Here is a 19,361-nt window from a genome sequence, read left to right as displayed (position 1 = left end):
TTTTTGAAGCATATTTTATAAAGAAGAAAGTAAACATAGATTATATGTGAGGTCCTCTGTGACTCGCGAGTGTGCCCTAGACAATCTTTTCCCTTCTTAGAAAGCTTTAATGACCTCACATCACATTTATATTATGTGGGAACTAAGAGACAATGAACAATTTAATTTTGTATTTGAAAACATGAGTAAGTTTTCGGTTCCTTTTTTGAAGCATATTTTATAAAGAAGAAAGTAAACATAGATTATATGTGAGCTTTAGAGTAGAGTATACTTTGTTTTCACATTCATTTTAGTGGCATCCACTTCCTAAACAACATGCCTCCGGAAACACTGTGAACTCTGATAAATGACGATAGTTACAGAAGGACTCTAGGCCTTTTGTTCACAGGGTCACTAAGAGTCATGCTCAACTCGACCACAATCAACATAACAATGCATATCTAGTCTTTACAAGAGTCAAACATAACTGGATAGTAGGCACTGTGCTTTTTAAAAAAATTCCCTCTTCTATAATCTGTGATCTAGTGAAATCTGCCGAGAGAATAGATAAATAAATACACTGCAATTTTGAAAAGTTCCACATAAGTGGAATTAGTATTTTTCTTCAAAACATCATATTACTAAATATTATCTTTAGTATGTATTTAGATATCTTTTTTTGAATCTTAAGTCTTCTATTGTAAATGGATTTTTAATTTAGGAAGGAGATTTGTAAGACTGCATGCACAGCTTGCTCTTCGGATGTGTTGTTTTCCTTGAATATTTTATTTCTGTAAAAAATATTTATATACCTTTGTAATTTTTTGGTAATTTTTTACTTTAAAGTATACACATGATAACTTATAATTGTAATGTAATATAGTACTTGGCTTCTGTAATACTGTAAGCAATATAAATATTTCCATTAAAGAAATGTATGTCTTTAAACTTATTCTTTAACAATGGATAAGACCCTCTTTCTATAATGTATAGAAGAGAAGATCTGTAACTAGAGAAGTTGACTCATACTATCGTAGAGTAGGCTTCTCCACAACTCGATAGTCGAAGCAAATTTTTTTTGTTTATCCAGATTTTTAAAACAATCTTTAGGGAGTTGCATTGCTACCCGAATCCATACCTCTCTGACAGTTCAAATCTACAAGCAGCTCCGTGGGAGGAAGATGGGTCTCTCCTTCCCTGTGATTCATAGTCTCAGAAATGCAGTGGAGGGTCAGACGGGCAGTTCCAGTTTGACTTCAGATGGACAAAGGAGAAGAGCTGCCGATGTCTGAATCTTTCTTTTACTTCTTATTTCCCGACTATGTAAATGAATCATTTGGCGTACATGTTCTCTCTGATGCTAACATTTGCACCTGGAGCCTTGAATGACTGCTGATAAGGTGGCCTTCACGTCTCTTTGTGTAGTCCTGTATGTAGCTGCCTCAGTGTAGCTGTAAAGAAAAAGATATTCTGAAAGATACTTATTAGTGTTGTTGAAAGTGAAATTTCATGGTTACACTCCTTTGATAAGATTTACTTGCAAAGCAGTCAGATTAATAAAAATCATTTATCCAGTGAAGTACATCTATTTCTGATTCCATGTGATTTTAAACCTTTAATTGTCCAAGTGGTGTGAGAAAAACACCTAGTAATTAATAAATAATAGTCCATTTTGTTAAAAATTTACTTATTCTAAGTATGCAGACTTTTTTGAATGTGTACACATCTTCCTCAAGATTTAATATGCCCCTTTTTAAAAATAAATGCCTCTGAAGTAATTTTGTGGGAGTTTATTAAAATATTACTTGTTGGCTGCAGTTTGTATTAAACCAGGAAGCTAGTGTATAGTTTGTAACTCATGGAACAGAACTAATAGGAAATTTTAATTTTTGATAGGTTTCTACTTACTTGTTTTGTATTACTCCTCTAGGTGTGGTGTTTTTTTTTATTTTGGTTTTTTTGTTTTTGGTTTTTTTTTTCCATGTGAGACGGGTAATGTCATAAAAGGGTTTAAGGGTGGCACATGTCATCCAGAAGCATGAACACCCACTCCTCATTCTCGTGAACCAACATGAAAAGGATCATTAGGTGTTGTATTTTGAATGTAAAATTTTCAAACTTTTTTTTTTTTTACATTTTTGATCCAGGTTCAACCTTAAAGTGCAATTGCAGATTCTAGCAAGCTTCATGCTCACTGGAGTTTCTGGAGGTGCAAAGTATGCTCAGAATGGACAATTATTTGGCCGTTTTAAGCTTACTAAAACACTTTCTGAAGATACTTTGGCTGGACGACTGGTGATGACCAAAGTCAATGCTGTTTATTTATTACCAGTCCCTAAAGAAAAATTAGTGCAGACCCAGGGAACCAAAGAGAAGGTTTATGAAGCTACTATTGAAGAAAAAACAAAAGAATATATATTTTTAAGGCTATCCAGGGAATGCTGTGAAGAACTTAATCTGCGACCTGATTGTGACACACAGGTAGGTTTTGAAGTGTAGCAGTTTCACTGTGGTTATCTGTAATCTCTCTTAGAGGGTCAGCTTTTGATTGGTTTTCCTTCTTTTATCATATAAAGCACTTTGAAGGGTTTCTCTGGTGAGTGGCATTGTACATCTGCTAACTCCAGAGAAAAGAGATTCAACTCTAAGAAACATCTAAAGTGTTCTGGTTTCGCATATCATTTAGTTTTCTGATTACAACAACAACAACAACATGTGAAAGGAAATTAAGTTATCGTCCTGTGATATCTCTCAGCTGCAGTTGTAGCCAGTCCTGTTCTCTTTGTGGGTTTATAGATAAACTGTGTACTGAAGCTGCCATATTTAATAGAAAGGTAAACAGTTTTATTTTCTAAGCATACATCTTAGTGATTGTTCTTCATGCATGGTGAATCATCATGCCATAATTTAGATAGGTTTTTAATCATTGGAGAGAGATTTCTCAGGTGCCTTGAGTTTCTTGAATCCCTTCTTCAGAGAGATGGTGGCCTTAGATAATTTAACTCCATCTTGCATATTTGAAAATTCTTATTTTAAACAGATTTTTGGCATTCTTACAGGTCACGTTAGTGAACTGTCAAGTAACACCATCTTTTGTTCTATTTCATTATACTTTATGAAATTAGAATCAGTTTATTTTAATATAAAGGAATTTGTGCTATGTTTATGTCGTGAAATACTATATAGCAAAGAGAAAGAACAAACTACCATTACATGGAGCATCATGGGTAAACCTCACAGACACAATATGAAAGAAAAGAAACCAGACACAAAAAAAATACGTGTTACCAAAAAAAGTCAACTTAATACAGGATTCTACTTACTGCGATTCTTTTTACACAGAGGACATCTATTTCTGCCAACTCAGCTCTCTCCCCAAGATAACATGCTAGTTTTTCACATGTTAAAATTAGCATAGTATGCTTATGAAAATATATTGATAGAAAGAATAGTTGAAAAAAGTTAAACATACTATTTGTGTGAAAATACAGTGTATGAGCTTCCAAGCCAGGAATAGTTACCCAATTAGCCTGTAGTGGGAGGTGAGCACAACACTGCATTTTGAGGGTAGATTTTGCCTCGGAAAGGGCATGTGGAAACCCTCTGGGATGATAGAAAAAATATTCTGAAACTTGACCCTTGTAGAGAGTCGCCAGACTTAGCAAATAAAAATACAGTTAAGTTAGATTTTAAAATAAATAATGAATATTTTTTTTATTAAGCACATTGTTAAGTATGTACATACAAAATATTATTTATTGTTTATCTGAAATTCAGTTGGGAATCTTGTATTTTATCTTATAACTCTACCTAGGTGGTAGTTACAGATGTAGCCATTTGTAGAGTATATTAAGCTGTAGGCATAGGATTGTGCATTTTGTTGGATGAAAGTTATACCACAATTAAAAAATGAAAAAAGTTCCCCAAAATTAAAACAGAGAAAAGATAATTGTAGCCTCAGGAATAAAAATAGGGTGATTACCATAAAATTTCTGTTATATTTTACTTACTGTAAACAAGATGTCAAATTTCTTTAACTTAATGCTTATACAGAAAACAAAGAACATGTTTATGCACAAAATTAATTTTGGATAATTTCCAGAGATTGGAAGGGAGGGAGAGGAAAAGAAAAATGAAGATCAGTTGAGGAAATAGAAAGACAACATACTTTATATTGATGAAATATTATAATTATTTTCATCTGTTTTAATTAATATTGGAAAAATGTATGTGATGGGTTTTTAACGGCAAAATAAAATATATGTATATAATTGAATTAAAATCTAATATATGTTAACTTTTCCTTTCAAATAAAAATAAAGGGAAAGCAAGAGAAAGTTAATGTGATGTCACATGTTGAATGTCATATGTATTTAAATCCAGGTGCAGTAAGAGAGACATTTAATTGGTCCAGGAATAAAAGAATTTGTAAAAATTATAAAGGAAACATATGTAGATGAATGCCAACTTATTTAAGTAATTATATTTTCAGTTGCAAGATTTTTTTTAATCATATTACTGCTATTATGGTCTTGTAGAAGACTTGAAAGTGTTGGATAAATTGTTCTTTTAGGAATTGAAGTTTCAGTAATAATTAACACTCCTAACATTTTCTTAACTCTGAAAAGTTACTTCACTTCTGATAGTAGAGGTTAAATACTATACAGGTCCCTTGGGTTTTTTACATGTAAAGTGAAGATAACACACACATACAGCATCCAACAGATCATTAAGTGAGATGATGCACGTGGATTGCTTTTTATAGCACCTGGTACTAGGTATACAAGACAAATACTATCATGAATGACTATTTTTAGAATGTGATTCCACTTTAAAAGAAACCCTAAACATGTCCACCTTAATGTTTCCACAAAATAGTCTGGTGAACTTCAGCTATTAATACTAATTTCAATTCTTTATTAAAGCAATTTCTTTGTGTGTCTGTTTCAGGTTGAACTTCAGTTTCAATTAAATCGCCTGCCCCTCTGTGAAATGCATTATGCACTAGACAGGATCAAGGACAATGGGGTTTTGTTTCCAGACATCACTATGACTCCCACTATACCTTGGAGTCCCAACAGGTATACAAAGGAAGGCTCTCATTAAAGGAAATTGTGTTCATGCTAAATTGAGTACATGTATCAAATAACTCAGGCATATGTTAAAAAAAAATTTACTTTGTTGTTGAGATATACACAACAATTCAGTTTTTGCATGTATAATCCAGTGACAGTGCTTTCATTTTTCAAGTTGTGCAGCCATTCTCTGCCTCCTTTTCCGAGTTTTCCTCTCCCATTATCATGACTCACTGTTGTAATAACTCAAGGATACGTGAATAATAAACTTGTGGTGCTCTTCAAGGGACAATTTGTTAGTTATGAAAAGGGAATAGTAATAGAATAGAAACATTTGTGGTTCATCATCTGTATTTATTAATTTTACCTCAGAGTTTAGACAAATTCTGTTGTTTTACTCAGCAGCACTGAGATATATTTCTGAGTAATAGAAAAACTAGGACCTTTCTAAGATTTTTTAAATGGTTAATTTGAATATAGAAGACAGGTTTGCAATTCAGAAAAATGGAGAAAGCATCCTGGAAGGTACTGCTATACCTTTTGAGCTAATGAATATTGCTTTCAAATTAATGGGTGTGTAAATAATTGCTCTGCTTAAATTCTTGGCATGGCTTCACATGTAATTAAATGATAAGGTACTTTGTTTTGTTTCATGAATAGACAGCAGTGATAGTTCTATGACTGCAGCTTTATTTTTATCATTATCATTGGATTGAATCGCCTTGGGGGTCTATCAGAAGCTCATTCCACGTTTCTTTTTAAATTTCATCAGAGCAGCTCTTTAGAGTAGAGGTCTATTTACTGCTTTTGTCAGTTCAGTCATGGTGGGTGGCCTTATCCAGGATTGAAGGAGACACTGGTATCTTCAATAGGTAGTTTCCAAGGCCTATCCTAGTGACCTCTGGCTAGCAGACAAGGGGGAGAAGTGAGCACAGAGGATCAGGAGGGCAATATAATTGACCACATTCAGAAGCGACATAAATTCCTTCCCTTCACATTCCCTTTCTCCTGGTCCAGAGAGCAGGATGCAACAGAATATCCTTGTAACATAAAACCAAATAATTTCTTACTTTTACTACCCTATCATGTTCTTCCTTTTACTTTTAAAGTTGTCAGGGGAAATAATCTATATATTTGTAGTATTCTTATTTATTCACTCTGCAATTTGTTTTTCACTACTTTTCTTGAAAAGTAGTCAGCAATGTGCGACTTGTCAAAGTCTGATGGCATTGTTTCACTTTTTCTCTGAGCCACCTCCCCTGCATCGCTCCCTGTCTCTTCATTCAGAGAGCCAGTGTTTAATGCTGCTGTTGCAGAGGCCCTTCGGTTGGTCCCTTCTGCCATCTGGGTCACTGTTCTCTGATCCTTACCGCTTAGTTCTTCCTGAGTTAGTTTTCTAAAATAATCATGTCATTTCCTCGCTAACAGATCTCTAAGGGCTTTTTCTGGATATGTAGATCAGGTCTGGACAGCCTTGTAAAAAGGTCTGCTTTGTGGTCTCGTTCACATAGCTTTCCAGCATTATCTTTTCAGGTTTTCTTCACTGCTTTCTGTTTAACACATTCCTCCTCTTAAATGCTCGTGCTTTGGCAATACAAATTTAACTTGAGTTTTAATTTGCTCTATCCTATTTTTTTTTTGTTTGTTTGTTTAAGTAATTTTCTTTTCCTGAAATGATCTTTTCCCAGTATTAAAAAAAACACAACAAAACCAACACAACTGTCCTTTAGGATTTTATTCATTTCAAGTGCTGTCATGTTCAAGTGGATGAATTTGACCCTTCCATGTCATTATTTCAACAAATAATTGGTTGAGAACCTATTACGTAGTAGGCTAAGTTCAGGAATGATTTTCCTTGAATTAATTATTACCAGTTGCATACATCTTTACTATATTCACTAGACTTGGCCTTTTAAAGGACAAGACCATATATATTTAAAAATCTCTAGCGGGGCTTAGGACAAATTTATTACATTTACAAGGATTTCATATTTAAACAGGAAAATTTAGTTTCCAAATGTGAGACCATGCCAGTAAATTGTTAGGTCTTCATGTGATCTGCACACTTCTAAAATGAGGTTGTATATAATTAGTGTAGTAAAGTACTACTGAATACCAGTGTTAGCTGCAAGAGTAACAATAAAAAATGCCAACTAGCCAAAAGCTCTTTCAAAAACCCATCAGAACCAAAAAGAAAAGTGCTATGAGGCTGTAATTTATCTAAGTATGAAAAGGTACCTGGTATAGAAACATGCTCATAAGCCCTTTAAAATATTTTCTGGGATAAATCGGGATATGGATAAATAAATTATTCTTGAGCTGAGTTTGTAGGCTACAAATTAATGATGACAGAGCAGTAGATCAGGGGAGAAACTCAATTAAATTGGCTCAGGAGTGAAAAGGATTTTATTCAGAATGCACTTGAAGAGACTATTTTTCATTACTTTAAATTGTGAAAATTATAGGTGAATCTTCTCAACATGCATACTAGAAATCTTTCTTTGATTAAGCAGGTAGTGCAGTAAGTTAATACAGTATCTTTTACTCATTGGCTTTCTAAAAAGGTTTGCCTGTGGCCAGAAACTGCAGATAGCTGGTATTGTACAATTTTAGATCTGTTCTGAAGCATTTATTTACTTTGAAACAATTGATAAACAAAATGAGCTCTCTCAGTGAAGAAGTTCTGATACTGTTGCATTTTACCTCATTGCTAACTTCTTGAAAACCCCAAACTATTACTCAATAAAACCACAAACTCATTGCTGTCAAATTGGAACCTACTCCTAGCTGACCTGTGGTGAATTTTCAGAGGCTGTAAAGGGAATGGGAGGAGATTGTCCATTTCACCCTGAGGAGTGACTGGTGAATCTGAATTGCCTGCCTCTGAGTGTGGCAGCATGACTACCTGCCGAGGAGGCCACGTAAAAACTCATTGCTGTTGAGTGGGCGCCAACTCGTAACTCATCCTCCAGTGGGTTTTCTCAGACATGAGTCACACGGCAGGCGATAGCCGGTCATTGTCCTGTGGAACCAGTAGTGACTTGGAATCACCACAGAAATACCGCCTTGGGGACTGCACCCCCACAGCTTCCTTCTACCTGAAACTGTAAGGCTGGAGTTTGATTGTGGTCTTTTTCTGCCTAATTTTTTTTAACATTTTGCTGACCAGGTGTTGTGAGTTTTTAAAAGTTTTTGTGAACTTTTTCTCACCAAGTATGTAAGTTTTCATTTCTTCAGATCACTAGAAAATTCTCTAATAGAGGCTGACATAAATTGAACACGAGTTACTCAGTGGTGTCCTAAAATTTTTTTTTCTGTTTGTGATTTCATCTGATTTTCAACATTACCATCCAGTGTGAGTAGTATTATGTCTTAGAGTACTAGTTGTATTGTGTGGATGGCTCAGGGTCAGACAGGGTTTCGTTCTGTTGTGCATAGGGCTGTTATGGTTGGAACGAACTCGATGGCACCTAACAACAGCAGTTAAAACCATTGTGGCTAAATATCATAGCATCCTAGTGACCAGGTATGTATGCAAGCAACTGTTTACCCAACTAATTATGGCTTGAACAATTAGAGATTTAAGACTGGTGTGGGGACTCAGCGGTGCCATTAAGGGCCAGGAGACCTTCCTTACCTCTCCCTTCTGGAACAGGCTGCTTTTCCTTTCCATGCTCGTTTGCCTCATGATTCTGTGATGGCTGCTGGTAATTTTTTTACCACAACTCATTCCAGTGAGTTGAAAGGACAAGAAGGGCTTTCTTCTTGGAAGGCATCATTATTATTTTTTGTGTGGGGAAGTTAATCCATTGATACATATTCATTCTTCAGCTGAGTAGGCTAAGATACAAGATGTTTTACCATCCTGGTCTCTGGAATCATCAGCTCAGTAACACACAGCCATCATGACACCCCGCTCCCCACCCCCCACCTCCACCCCGGCCTCTACAGTAGGAGACAGAGGAAAAGGTGTTGTAAATGGTTTTAGGATAACCAGTGCACATGGTCTTCCACATGTATTACATCTGAACTTAGATGTGTATTTAGAGATCATCTAAGAGAAATAATCCTCACTTACTGATTGAGGGCATATATGGAATTAGTGACAGAGCTGAAGGACTCTAGCAGAATGCTGGCGCTTCCAGGAACTCCACTATAACTGTTTAATTTTTATTTAAAACTCTCTTTAAAAATTTTACATTTCAGATTTCAGAAAAATAAATGGTGGCATGTTTATATAGGAAAAAAACTGTCCTCCAAATTTTAATATTTTTAGGAGAATTTTGTTTGCATCTGTCACAATTTAACATTAGATAAAATGTTTAAAAATTTTAAAATGTTAAGTCAATTTTCTGAACATAACAAGCTTCTGATTTAAGTGGGCATAGTCCCACAGAAGTCACAGTGTCATTATTTTGGCAGAAATTAGATTGCAAATTTTCTAGGAATCTTTTCACCCACCCTTCCTATTTCAGTTCACATCCTTTGCATTTTTACCATAGTTGTTGTGATATTTTGAATGTTAAGTGTAGTTCTAAGAAAGAATGCTGCTGCTTCTCCACTTGGTCTGATCCCTTTCAGCATCTGCTGTCCATTTAAAGTCTTCAAAATGTAGCCAAGTCATAGTAGGAACACGAGTAAGATAGATCGCATTACTGTAGGCATTTGTGTGCTGTAACAGGTGTTCACTACCCTGACAGTGTTACCCAGAAAGTGTTACTGGTGCATCTATGTGATAAACCCACTGCACAGACTGCTGTTTCATTTTTTTAAACAAACAAACAAACCAAACCCCAAATATTAAGTAAGTACAGGTTTCTTACCTTTTCAAAAGTTCACTTTATACCACTTCATTCTTACAAATGACCTACCTTGTTTGGCTAATAACAACAAAATTCAAACAGTATTTTCACTTTTCTGATAAAAGGGGAAATGAGCGTTCAGCAGTTGTTTTGTTGAAGAGGTAGCGTACACCTCAACCCAGTGTGGTGGTGTCAAGAACAACACACAGCTGCCCAGCGCCAAGCCCTTGTACTTTGAACTGTGTCCCTGATCACATAGATGCTGGTCTTATTCTAGATGTTCACATGTTGTTTTGTTTGATTTTTTGGTATGACCTGGTAGATTTGGGAGTCTAAAAACACTTAGAAAATATTTCCTATATAAATGAATGCTGGTTGCTTGTTCTGGTTAGCCCATTTTGGCTTGCAAAAAATTTCATAGATATACTCTTACTTTTGGATGGCAGAGAAAATGTTTACTAACCTTTGTAGAGGCTTCATCATTTTATTCTAAATATTCAGTGACATTCAGGGTAGATAAGTATGTGTTGGGCCTGTTTAAAATAACCTGTTTTTAAAAATTTTCAACAGACAGTGGGATGAGCAGTTGGATCCTCGACTGAATGCAAAGCAGAAAGAAGCTGTACTGGCCATCACAACTCCACTTTCAATACACCTGCCGCCTGTGCTTATCATCGGTCCCTATGGGACAGGCAAAACTTTCACTCTAGCTCAGGCGGTCAAGCACATACTGCAGCAGCAGGAGACTAGGTGAGACGGTGGTATGTGTATTCCTGTTGAATTAGTAGGTCATAACTCTGTTCTTGTTCTAAGTACACAGTGAGGGCAAGCAAGGCAGTTATTGTCCAGCTCTTAAAAAATTAAACCAAAAAACCCTTAAGCACCAAAATCTGGGTTCTTTTAGAACATAGTTTTGAAACACTGTTAATGGAGAGAAAGTTAGTATGTAAATAGCTATCACAACTCGAGGTTGAGTAAGAAATTACTATATAAGTTAAATGAGTTGGGTTTTTTTTTTAAAAAAGAACTTTTTTGTATAGTAGAATGGAAGGTAATTTTGGGGAATTTACGTCCTTTTTATCTTAAGGAGTAACAGTAGCCTCCTAGCCTCATAAAGGCTTCCTATGTTGGAGATAATTGAATTGATGGAGGAAAATGTATAATGTTAAGATGGCCACTGCTTTTTTTTTATATTATATTGCTTGAATAGTTTTGTGTTTTATCATTTTTTTTATTTGCACCATTTATTTCAGCAGGATTCTCATTTGCACCCATTCTAATAGTGCTGCTGACCTCTACATAAAGGATTATTTACATCCATATGTAGAAGCAGGCAATCCCCAGGCAAGACCTCTCAGGTATTTCTTAAGGCTTATTACGTATCTATATTATACTTTATTATTCTTAAGAAAAGGTGTCTATAAAGATATTAGTAACCTTGGGAATACTAAATCTTTAAATTGTGCATTGACAGTTGAAGAATATACTTGTTGAAGAAAGTATTTAAATAAGAGGAAAAAAAACAACTATTTTGATTTTGCAGTTATTAAATATTAAATAAAGACATCCTTTTTTAAGTTTTGAATATAAAAAATGTTAGTCTGATCAGATTGATACTTATCTAAGAGTTACTATGATGAAATGATACCAATATTTAAATGATAAAATAATATCAATATTTAAATAAAATTTAATATAATTGAAAATCTAGCACATGTAGCATGTTAGACTGGTCACACAGTGACAGTTTTCTGGGAAAATAAAATTTTGACTGAGCATACATTTTATTTTACAGAAAGTGCATTAGATAAACATAAAATGTTAAAAATATTTTCTGCAACAAAATTTAGTGATTGATGTTTGCAGCTCTTTGATATCATTTAGTAGTTAGAGTGTCAAAGAAAATTTTAAGTTTTTATAGAAAGATTTTTTGAGTGTATAGGGACATGAAACATGCTTCAACACAGGGTTGTGGAGGAATAAAAATCCTTTTCTTCAGAAAACATAAAGAATCATTAAATGGTTCCTATACATACCACTTTCTTTCATTAATAAAAGAATGTTTCGTTTTGCCATTTTACACACTAATTAATATGTCATGCCCTATACTGGTTTGAGTACAATTATTATTTACAAATTAATTTCTAATTTCACATTTGAATCATAACTCACTAACTTTTATTTCTAGTTTAGCCCAGGCATGGAAAAATGAGATTATGCTGCTTAAGTCTTTAATAAACCGTGATGAAAACCATTTGAATGATATTAGAATCTCATAAAAAGAACAAAAAAGAAAAAAGTAATATGGCTAGTTAACACACAGGTTTTTGTGCTGTATTTTGGTTTCTTCTAAGAGATAAAGCCAGAAACATCATTTTAAATAGAACACAGTTGTATTTAATAAGAAAAGAGCATATAAAATTCAGTCATTATAAATGAGAATGTGCTTCAGATTCATCAGTGGATGAATTTATCAAGAGTTAATTAGATTCTAGTTCTTTTAGTTCATAAGTGAAAACTGGTTAGCTAGCATTTTTATACGCTGCAAAACATACAGCAATTCATTGCATTCTGCGTAGTGATGTTGATTGTGTTCTTTTACAGCATCCTCATCTTCTCTTTTCAAAGTTCTTCCTCTTTCTTTAACTTGAAATCATTGCCCCCTAGGTTTCTTGTCTTGTCTTTTGAGTTGATGTTGTCACTTTGATCCCTTATACGTAGCTCTTAAAAGGGCATAATGCTCAAGGAGACATTCTTTACAAGCGAAACTAAACTAGTGTTTGATTTTGAGATGACTTGAGGGGATATTGTTGCTCTGGAAAATCGAGGTCAGGATTTCTCTGTGGACTCTGTGACCAGCATGTTTGGTAATAATTGCTGGGCACCATCTAGTTCAGCTCTCTTATTCCTGACTTCTTTCTCTTTTGCTTTAAACGAATAGAAACTGGTTGTACCTTGGATGGCTCCTTGCAAACTTTTAAGACCCCAAGTACTTAAAAATTAACTAGAAGGTGTAGAACAGAATCTAAACATTATTAAACCAGTTAATTGGGATGCTTCTTGATACCGTGTGACCCTAAATCTCTAAATTTTGTGAGGAATTTGGTTGTATGCAAACAGATACTCTATCACACAGCTTTTGTCAGGACACTTTTTACAGTGTACAATTTATAGACAGCAGTTGCAGCAATTGTCTCTACAATCCAACCTGTAACGAGTGCATTTTATCGGTAATAGTTTACCCACCTTTTCTCCCGTCCATTGTCCCTGGTCACTACTACTAAATGTTGGCATCTTTTTGGGTTTTGTTTGTTTGTTTTTTGTTGTTGTTGTTTCGCCTTATTTATATAACTCTTCTTGTTGTTATGTGCTGTCGAGTAGCCTGCAACTCATAGTGACCCTATGTACAGCAGTTCTGAATCCTGCCCTGTCCGGAACCAGTATCATTAATTTTGATACACCAACCCCCATTGCCCCAGTTACTGTATCAGTCCATCTCATCCAGAACTTCCTCTTCTGCCTGTCCTTCCACCCTTCTGAGCATGATGTCCTTCTCCAAGGACTGGTCTCTCCGGGCCATGTGCCCAGAGTATGTGAGATGGAGCTTCAGAATGCTAGCGTCGAAGGAGAAATTTGTTTTCTTGGTTGTCCGTGGTATATTCAAGACTCTTCTCCAGCACCACAATTCAAAGGCATCGATTCTTCTTCTGTCATCCTTTGTCATTGGCGAGGTTTTTGATACATAGTAAATAATTGGAAAGACCGTGGCCTGGATTAGGCGCACCTTAGTCTCTTGACTGATGTCGTGGCTTTTCAGTACTCTGGAGAAGTCATTGACAGCAGATTTTTTTCCCCATGCAGTTTGTCTTTTGATTTGTTGACTGCTGGTTTTAAGAGCGTTGATTGTGGAGCTGAGCAAGCTGTAATTGTTAACAATCTCAGTCTCTTCTCCATCTATCATGGTGCTTCCAGTTGGCCCAGTGGTGAGAATATTTTTCTTCTTGATGTTAAACTTCAATCCATATTGAAGACTACAGTCCTTGACCTTCTACAGCAAGCGCTTCAGGTCCTCCTTGGTTTCAGCAAGCAAGGTTGTATCATCTGCATAATATCGGTTGTTGATGAGTCTTCCTCCAATCCTGATGCCACATTCCTCCTCATAAAGCCATGCTGTTCTTTATATAGATTGAATAGGTAGGGAGACAGGATGCATCCCTGATGTACTTCTTTCCTGATTTTGAACCATACAATGTTTCCCTGCTCTATTCTGAGGACTGCTTCTATTTGCCCTTTTATGATTGGCTGTACCACTCAGCAAAATGTCTTCAAGTGCCATCCATACTGTAGCAGATAGCAAGACTTTGTTTCTCCTCTTGACTGAGTACCACAATTAGGTTATCCATTTTCTTTCGATAGGCTTTTAGGTTTGTTTTTTGGCTCTTGTGTTAATGTGTACATTTGTGCATAAGTCTTTATCATCTCTAGGGTGGTTAATAATTCTGAACAGTTTTTTCCCATGTGTTTGATGGCCATTTGAATATTGTCTTTGCTGAAATAACTAAATCCTTTGCCTATTTTTTCATTATTTGTGTTTATGTTGTTGTTGTTGTATATGTTTTTGGTCATTTAATGGGTTCTGATCAGATACATAGTTTCCAAAGATAATTTCCCAGGCAATATTAATGTGTGTGTGTGTGTGTGTGTGTGTGTGTGTGTGTATTTATTTTTTTGTAAAGTCTTCTGATGAACAAAAGTTTTTCATTCTTTTGAGGGCTCATTTATTAATTTTCTCTTTTGTTGCTTTTCTTCTGTCATTATTAATTTAGATCATCCATTGTTCTAAGCTAAGCCTAACAATGTTTTTCCTGTTCTTAGAATTTTATGCTTTTGATTTGTGCATTTAGCTCCTTAATTAATTTTGATTTTGTTTTTTGTTATGTTATGAGGCATAGAACCTACTTCATTTTTCTGCACTTGGAAATCCAATTTTTTCAGCACCATTTATTAAAGAAAATCTTCTTTCCCCATAGAATGGATTCAATACTCTAGTAAAATATCAATTGATCATAGATGTTTGATAGCATTGTTTGCTCTGAGTGTTCTCTCTTTAATTGAGATAACTTAAATTTTTGCTTGTTTTTTTTTGTTGGGAGAGACAGAATAAAGACTTTTTCTGTGTTATATTGGAAACTTGACAATCTCAATTGTAATTTAGTATGTATTTGGGGTGAAGACAATAGATTAGAACTCCCTTAAATCTGCCCTAGAGTAGTTGTTGATAATCATTAAAATACGTCCTTTTGAGCAGTGATCTTTGCTTTTTTATGTGACACTTAGAGGCTCTAACTCTAGTGTGTAGAGTCCATGGACGAGGTAGTAACACTTCACTGTAGATGTGTATAGTTTTAGAAACCGGAATTTGTCCTTCAGCAGAAAATGTCAACTCTTAGAAATCTCCACAGTAATCTAAAATGAAAAAAGAAGCAAAACCCAACCAATTAAAAACAAAAACTTAAATATATATTCACTTAGTCTACAATGAAAAACCAAACCCAAACCAAACAGCACTTAAATATATTCAGATACAGTTTTCAAAAGCCTGGCTTCTCCAAATGTTTTCTTTATTTTACCCTACATTTACATCTTTCTGGTGAAGATCAATGACTATAGCTTTCAATAGGAATCACAGCTTAACAGAGGGGGAAAGAAATCCTTAAAACTAAACTGATAAGCAGCACCATGATTAACTGAGAAAATACTCAAGATAGTCAGAGATTCTGCTTTATTTGGTTCTGTAATTAACACCCATAGAAACAGCAATCAAGATTTCAAACAAAATACTGCATTTACAAATGACCTTTTTTAAAAAAAAAAACAACAAAAACAAATGACCTTTTTAAAGTACTAAAAAGTTAATTGTGGTTTCCAGAATCTTGGTACCATAGTTTTAGGGAATACCACGATCAACTGGCCTGTGAGTCCACAAAGGCAATGCCCTCCATCCTACTTTGACTAGTAGATCTACACTGCTTCTTTTAGTGGGAACAGTGCTTCTTAACGACATCTACAGCACAGAACTGCTTCAGACAAAACCCCACACTCCTGGGACCTACTTTTACCAATTCTAGCGCCAACTGTCCCTGCCAGGGCTCTTACTACTCTGCTTTTTTGGTCCACTTCATTGCAGTGACCACAGAGAACTCAGATCATACCAGAGATTATGTAGTTTATTAGGAAAATTAACAGGTTACAAATTCAGGTTGGAATTAGGACAATCCTTCAGGCCTGACAGCTTCTCAAGTCGGCTTACTAGCCCTTTGATCCACAGCTGCATGGCTTCAGGTCAGTGTTACAAAGTTGTTTTAGTCTTGCCCATTACAGCCTCTGCTCTGCCAATCCACCAGCAAGTGTGGGCTAAGGCCTCTGGCTCCACAGGGCAGAAGCTCCAGTCACCTCTGTCTCAGGGTGGTCTTGGAGTTACCACTGCTGCTGTGTTGTCTCAGCCTGTCTCTGTCCTGTTCAGGAATATCTGTGACCCTAAACAGTACAGGCTGCATTCTCTCTTCCTACCTCTGCCTCTCAGTCAGCTAGCTTTAGGCCCGGCAGGATGGCGACATTAACTGCTCCCATCATCAGAAGTCTACACACCTTTCTTGCACATTCCCACTTGACCATGTGGTGAAAGTCCCAGCCAGTGGACTAGGAAAGCCATCTTGACAAATTGACCTCCACCACAGAGATGCTCAGCAGTGGGTACAGCGGTAGGCTCAGAGCAACGACTGTGTACCAGGCAGCGTTTTGTTCTGTGGTAGATAGAGTAACATTGACTTGGAACTGATTGGACGGCAACTGAAAATCACACCTGTATTTTTATATTAAAGTTAGCTTACAGTTGTATTTCCTAGAAATAGAAAACCTACAGAGTCTGTGAGCATTATGTATTGGTACATTTTTGTTGTTGAACTCAGATTAATTACTTACGAATAACATAACAGGCAGTAGAGTACAAATGTGAGTGGTATGGGAGATGAACAAAAGAAAATTAGAGTGAGTATTTGGGGGGGAGATGGCCTTCATCTGAATTGTCATAGGATGCAAGGGAGAGAACACAAGAGGGCGCTAAGTGTCTGGGTATGAGCCCAAAGACCTGTAGAGTAAGAGGCTAATGGAGAGCTTGTTGTCTTCACAATTTTGATTACATTCATAGCATTAACAGTAAATACAGTAAGTAATGCTTAAACACACAGTTAAAACGTCTAAAATTCTGTTCGTTACCAGTAGTTGAATTTAAAATATCTGGAGATGGAGGTGTTGGAAACAATATTGTTTTAGTATGTACTTTTTTCTTAGATTACAATTAGATTATTAAGTGACCTGGAAGAGAGACTCCATTATTGGTGATGAATCCCTATATGTGGTTCTGGGAAATCAGCACTTAGCGGACAGAGTTCATTTGTCTGTGGAGTAAACCTGCCGGTTAGCAACCCTTTGCTTAAACTGCTCCACTGCTAGTTTGCCCTCCAATTTTCCCGGAAACATCTTCAAAGTGCACCAGCCATCCGCATCCCTGGCTCCCTTCTTAAGTAATAGCATTAAGTAATATGTATTTCACTTCTATATTCCCTATGAAGCTCTGGTGGCCTAGTGAGTATAGAGTCACATTGCCAATCCCTAGGCAGGTAGTTCACACCCACCAGTGGCTTCTTGGGAGAAAGATGTGCAGTCTCCTTGCAGTTTACAGCCTCTGAAAGTCTATGAGAGGGTCAGCTAGGAGTTGGTTCCATCTTGACAGTAATGAGAGAATGATGTTGTATATGAATCGAACACATGAATAAAATGTCATTGAATTAAGACTATCAGACTATTCTTTGCTTAATAATCATCATTCAGGTGAATATACAAATTTTGTTTGTAGAAAATACGTAAATTATTTGACTCTTGTCACGTTGTATACTATCATCTTGAAAGTATCATTTTTACTATTGAGTTTTAAAAAAATATTTTTAAGGAATATTATACTTTAAAGGTAGAAAATTTAGATGTACAGAGAAAATAATGAAACCATACCCATAAGTATCTTCTTTTAATCAGCACTAGAGGGAGCTCTGTTGGCTTCATGGTAAGAATTTGTGCTGCGATCCCAAAGGCATGCAGTTTGAATCCACCAGCTGCTCCATAGGAGAAGGATGGGTAGTCTCCTCCTGTGCCATGTACTGCCTCTGAAAGCCTGCTGGAAGGTCACCTGTGGGTTGGTTCCAGCTTGACGGCACACAACAATAACAACAGAACATTACATTTTTAAGAAAAATAGAATCAGTGTAATCTTTTTTTTTTTTAATTTTACTTTATTATTTTTTGTGCATGTACTGTCAAATCAGATCTGACTGGTACAGGAGGAAATTATCCCTCCTTCTCCGGCAGAGCATATGGTGGATTTGAACTGTGTACCTTTGGGATTGCAGTATATAACTTCTTGCCACTAGGCCACCAGAGCTCCCCTAGAATCAGTGTAATCCTAAGCTTTGTGTTTTTATGAGGTCAATTTGAGGTGACTTCCCCAGATAATTCATAATTAGGCTTAGATTTCAATGGTTATTTTTTTCTGCAAGGAAGTGTTGCCTGGAGTTAAATTTGAAAAAAAAACCCCAACAAAACCAAAACCCAATTAAACTTTCACATTGAAATATTCTTTGAAGAAAATATTAAAAAAAAATACAGAAAAGAAGACAAAAAGAAAATAGCTGTAATCTCAGCTGCCAGAGACAAATATAGCTGAATTCCTAGTCACTTACATCCTCTGCTTAAATCTATTCTTAATTTCTATGAATGGAAATACAGCAGTTTTTAAAAAATGTGATTTTCATTTACTTTAAAAAAAGCCTGATCTGATTAAAAATTAAAATAATTCAAATCAATTACTAATACAAATCTGTAAGGTAAAATTTTATTATGAAGCTCATGTGTCTAGGGGAAAACAATAAATTAGTAATTATATCAGAGAATTAAAAAAACCCAGCAATTACTTCTTTAAGAATATTTTGGTTTTGCTTCCCAATGTAATATGAGGTGGGTTTGGTCAAGGGCGGTTGAGAATTAACAAGAGAAAGAAGAGGTGAGCCTGGTAATAGCTGGTGGCTCACTGAGCAGAGTGAGACATTTTTGGCTGACTGAAGGTGCTCTCATTAAGAACCACATTTTACTGTCACTGTTTTGGAGGTTAAATGAAAATACTTCTCTTGTTCATATGAAGGCTAAAATGTTTCTCACCATCTCTGGTGAGATATCTTTTGGATAGAGTAGAAGTATCTTTTGGATAGAGTAGAAAACAATATGTTGTTTGAAAACTTTTCTTTAACTTTCTTGTTTGATTTCTTGTGTCCACAGTGTGGTTCCCTTTTTGTTTGGGGTGGGGTGGGGAGAGACAGACAGACAGAGTGTTGTGAAACTGGGGGACTTGATTTGGTTGGGTGCTAGGCCTTGTATTACCTGCTAGATGTGTATCATG

At 35.8% G+C, this 19,361-nt stretch overlaps 1 protein-coding gene across 2 annotated transcripts in view; it reads left to right on the top strand.

Moving 5' to 3' along the window:
* The window catches only part of HELZ (helicase with zinc finger), a 204,882-nt gene that overhangs the window by 77,911 nt on the left and 107,610 nt on the right, over nucleotides 1–19,361 (top strand). The window contains exons 12-15 of one of the 2 annotated variants that reach the window (XM_006886268.1): nucleotides 2,127–2,460; nucleotides 4,930–5,060; nucleotides 10,427–10,606; nucleotides 11,113–11,214. In XM_006886268.1, the coding sequence (XP_006886330.1) occupies nucleotides 2,127–2,460; nucleotides 4,930–5,060; nucleotides 10,427–10,606; nucleotides 11,113–11,214 (747 nt within the window). Of the gene's footprint in view, nucleotides 1–2,126; nucleotides 2,461–4,929; nucleotides 5,061–10,426; nucleotides 10,607–11,109; nucleotides 11,215–19,361 lie in introns of both variants that reach the window. The other variant, XM_006886267.1, reaches the window with a different exon arrangement.

The sequence above is a fragment of the Elephantulus edwardii genome, unplaced genomic scaffold (genome assembly GCF_000299155.1).
Source record: "Elephantulus edwardii isolate Elephantulus edwardi_28Jun2011 unplaced genomic scaffold, EleEdw1.0 scaffold00048, whole genome shotgun sequence".
Classification (NCBI taxonomy): Eukaryota; Metazoa; Chordata; class Mammalia; order Macroscelidea; family Macroscelididae; genus Elephantulus; species Elephantulus edwardii.
Note: the sequence above shows the minus strand (reverse complement) of the source record. Positions and strands in the feature narration are given on the sequence as shown.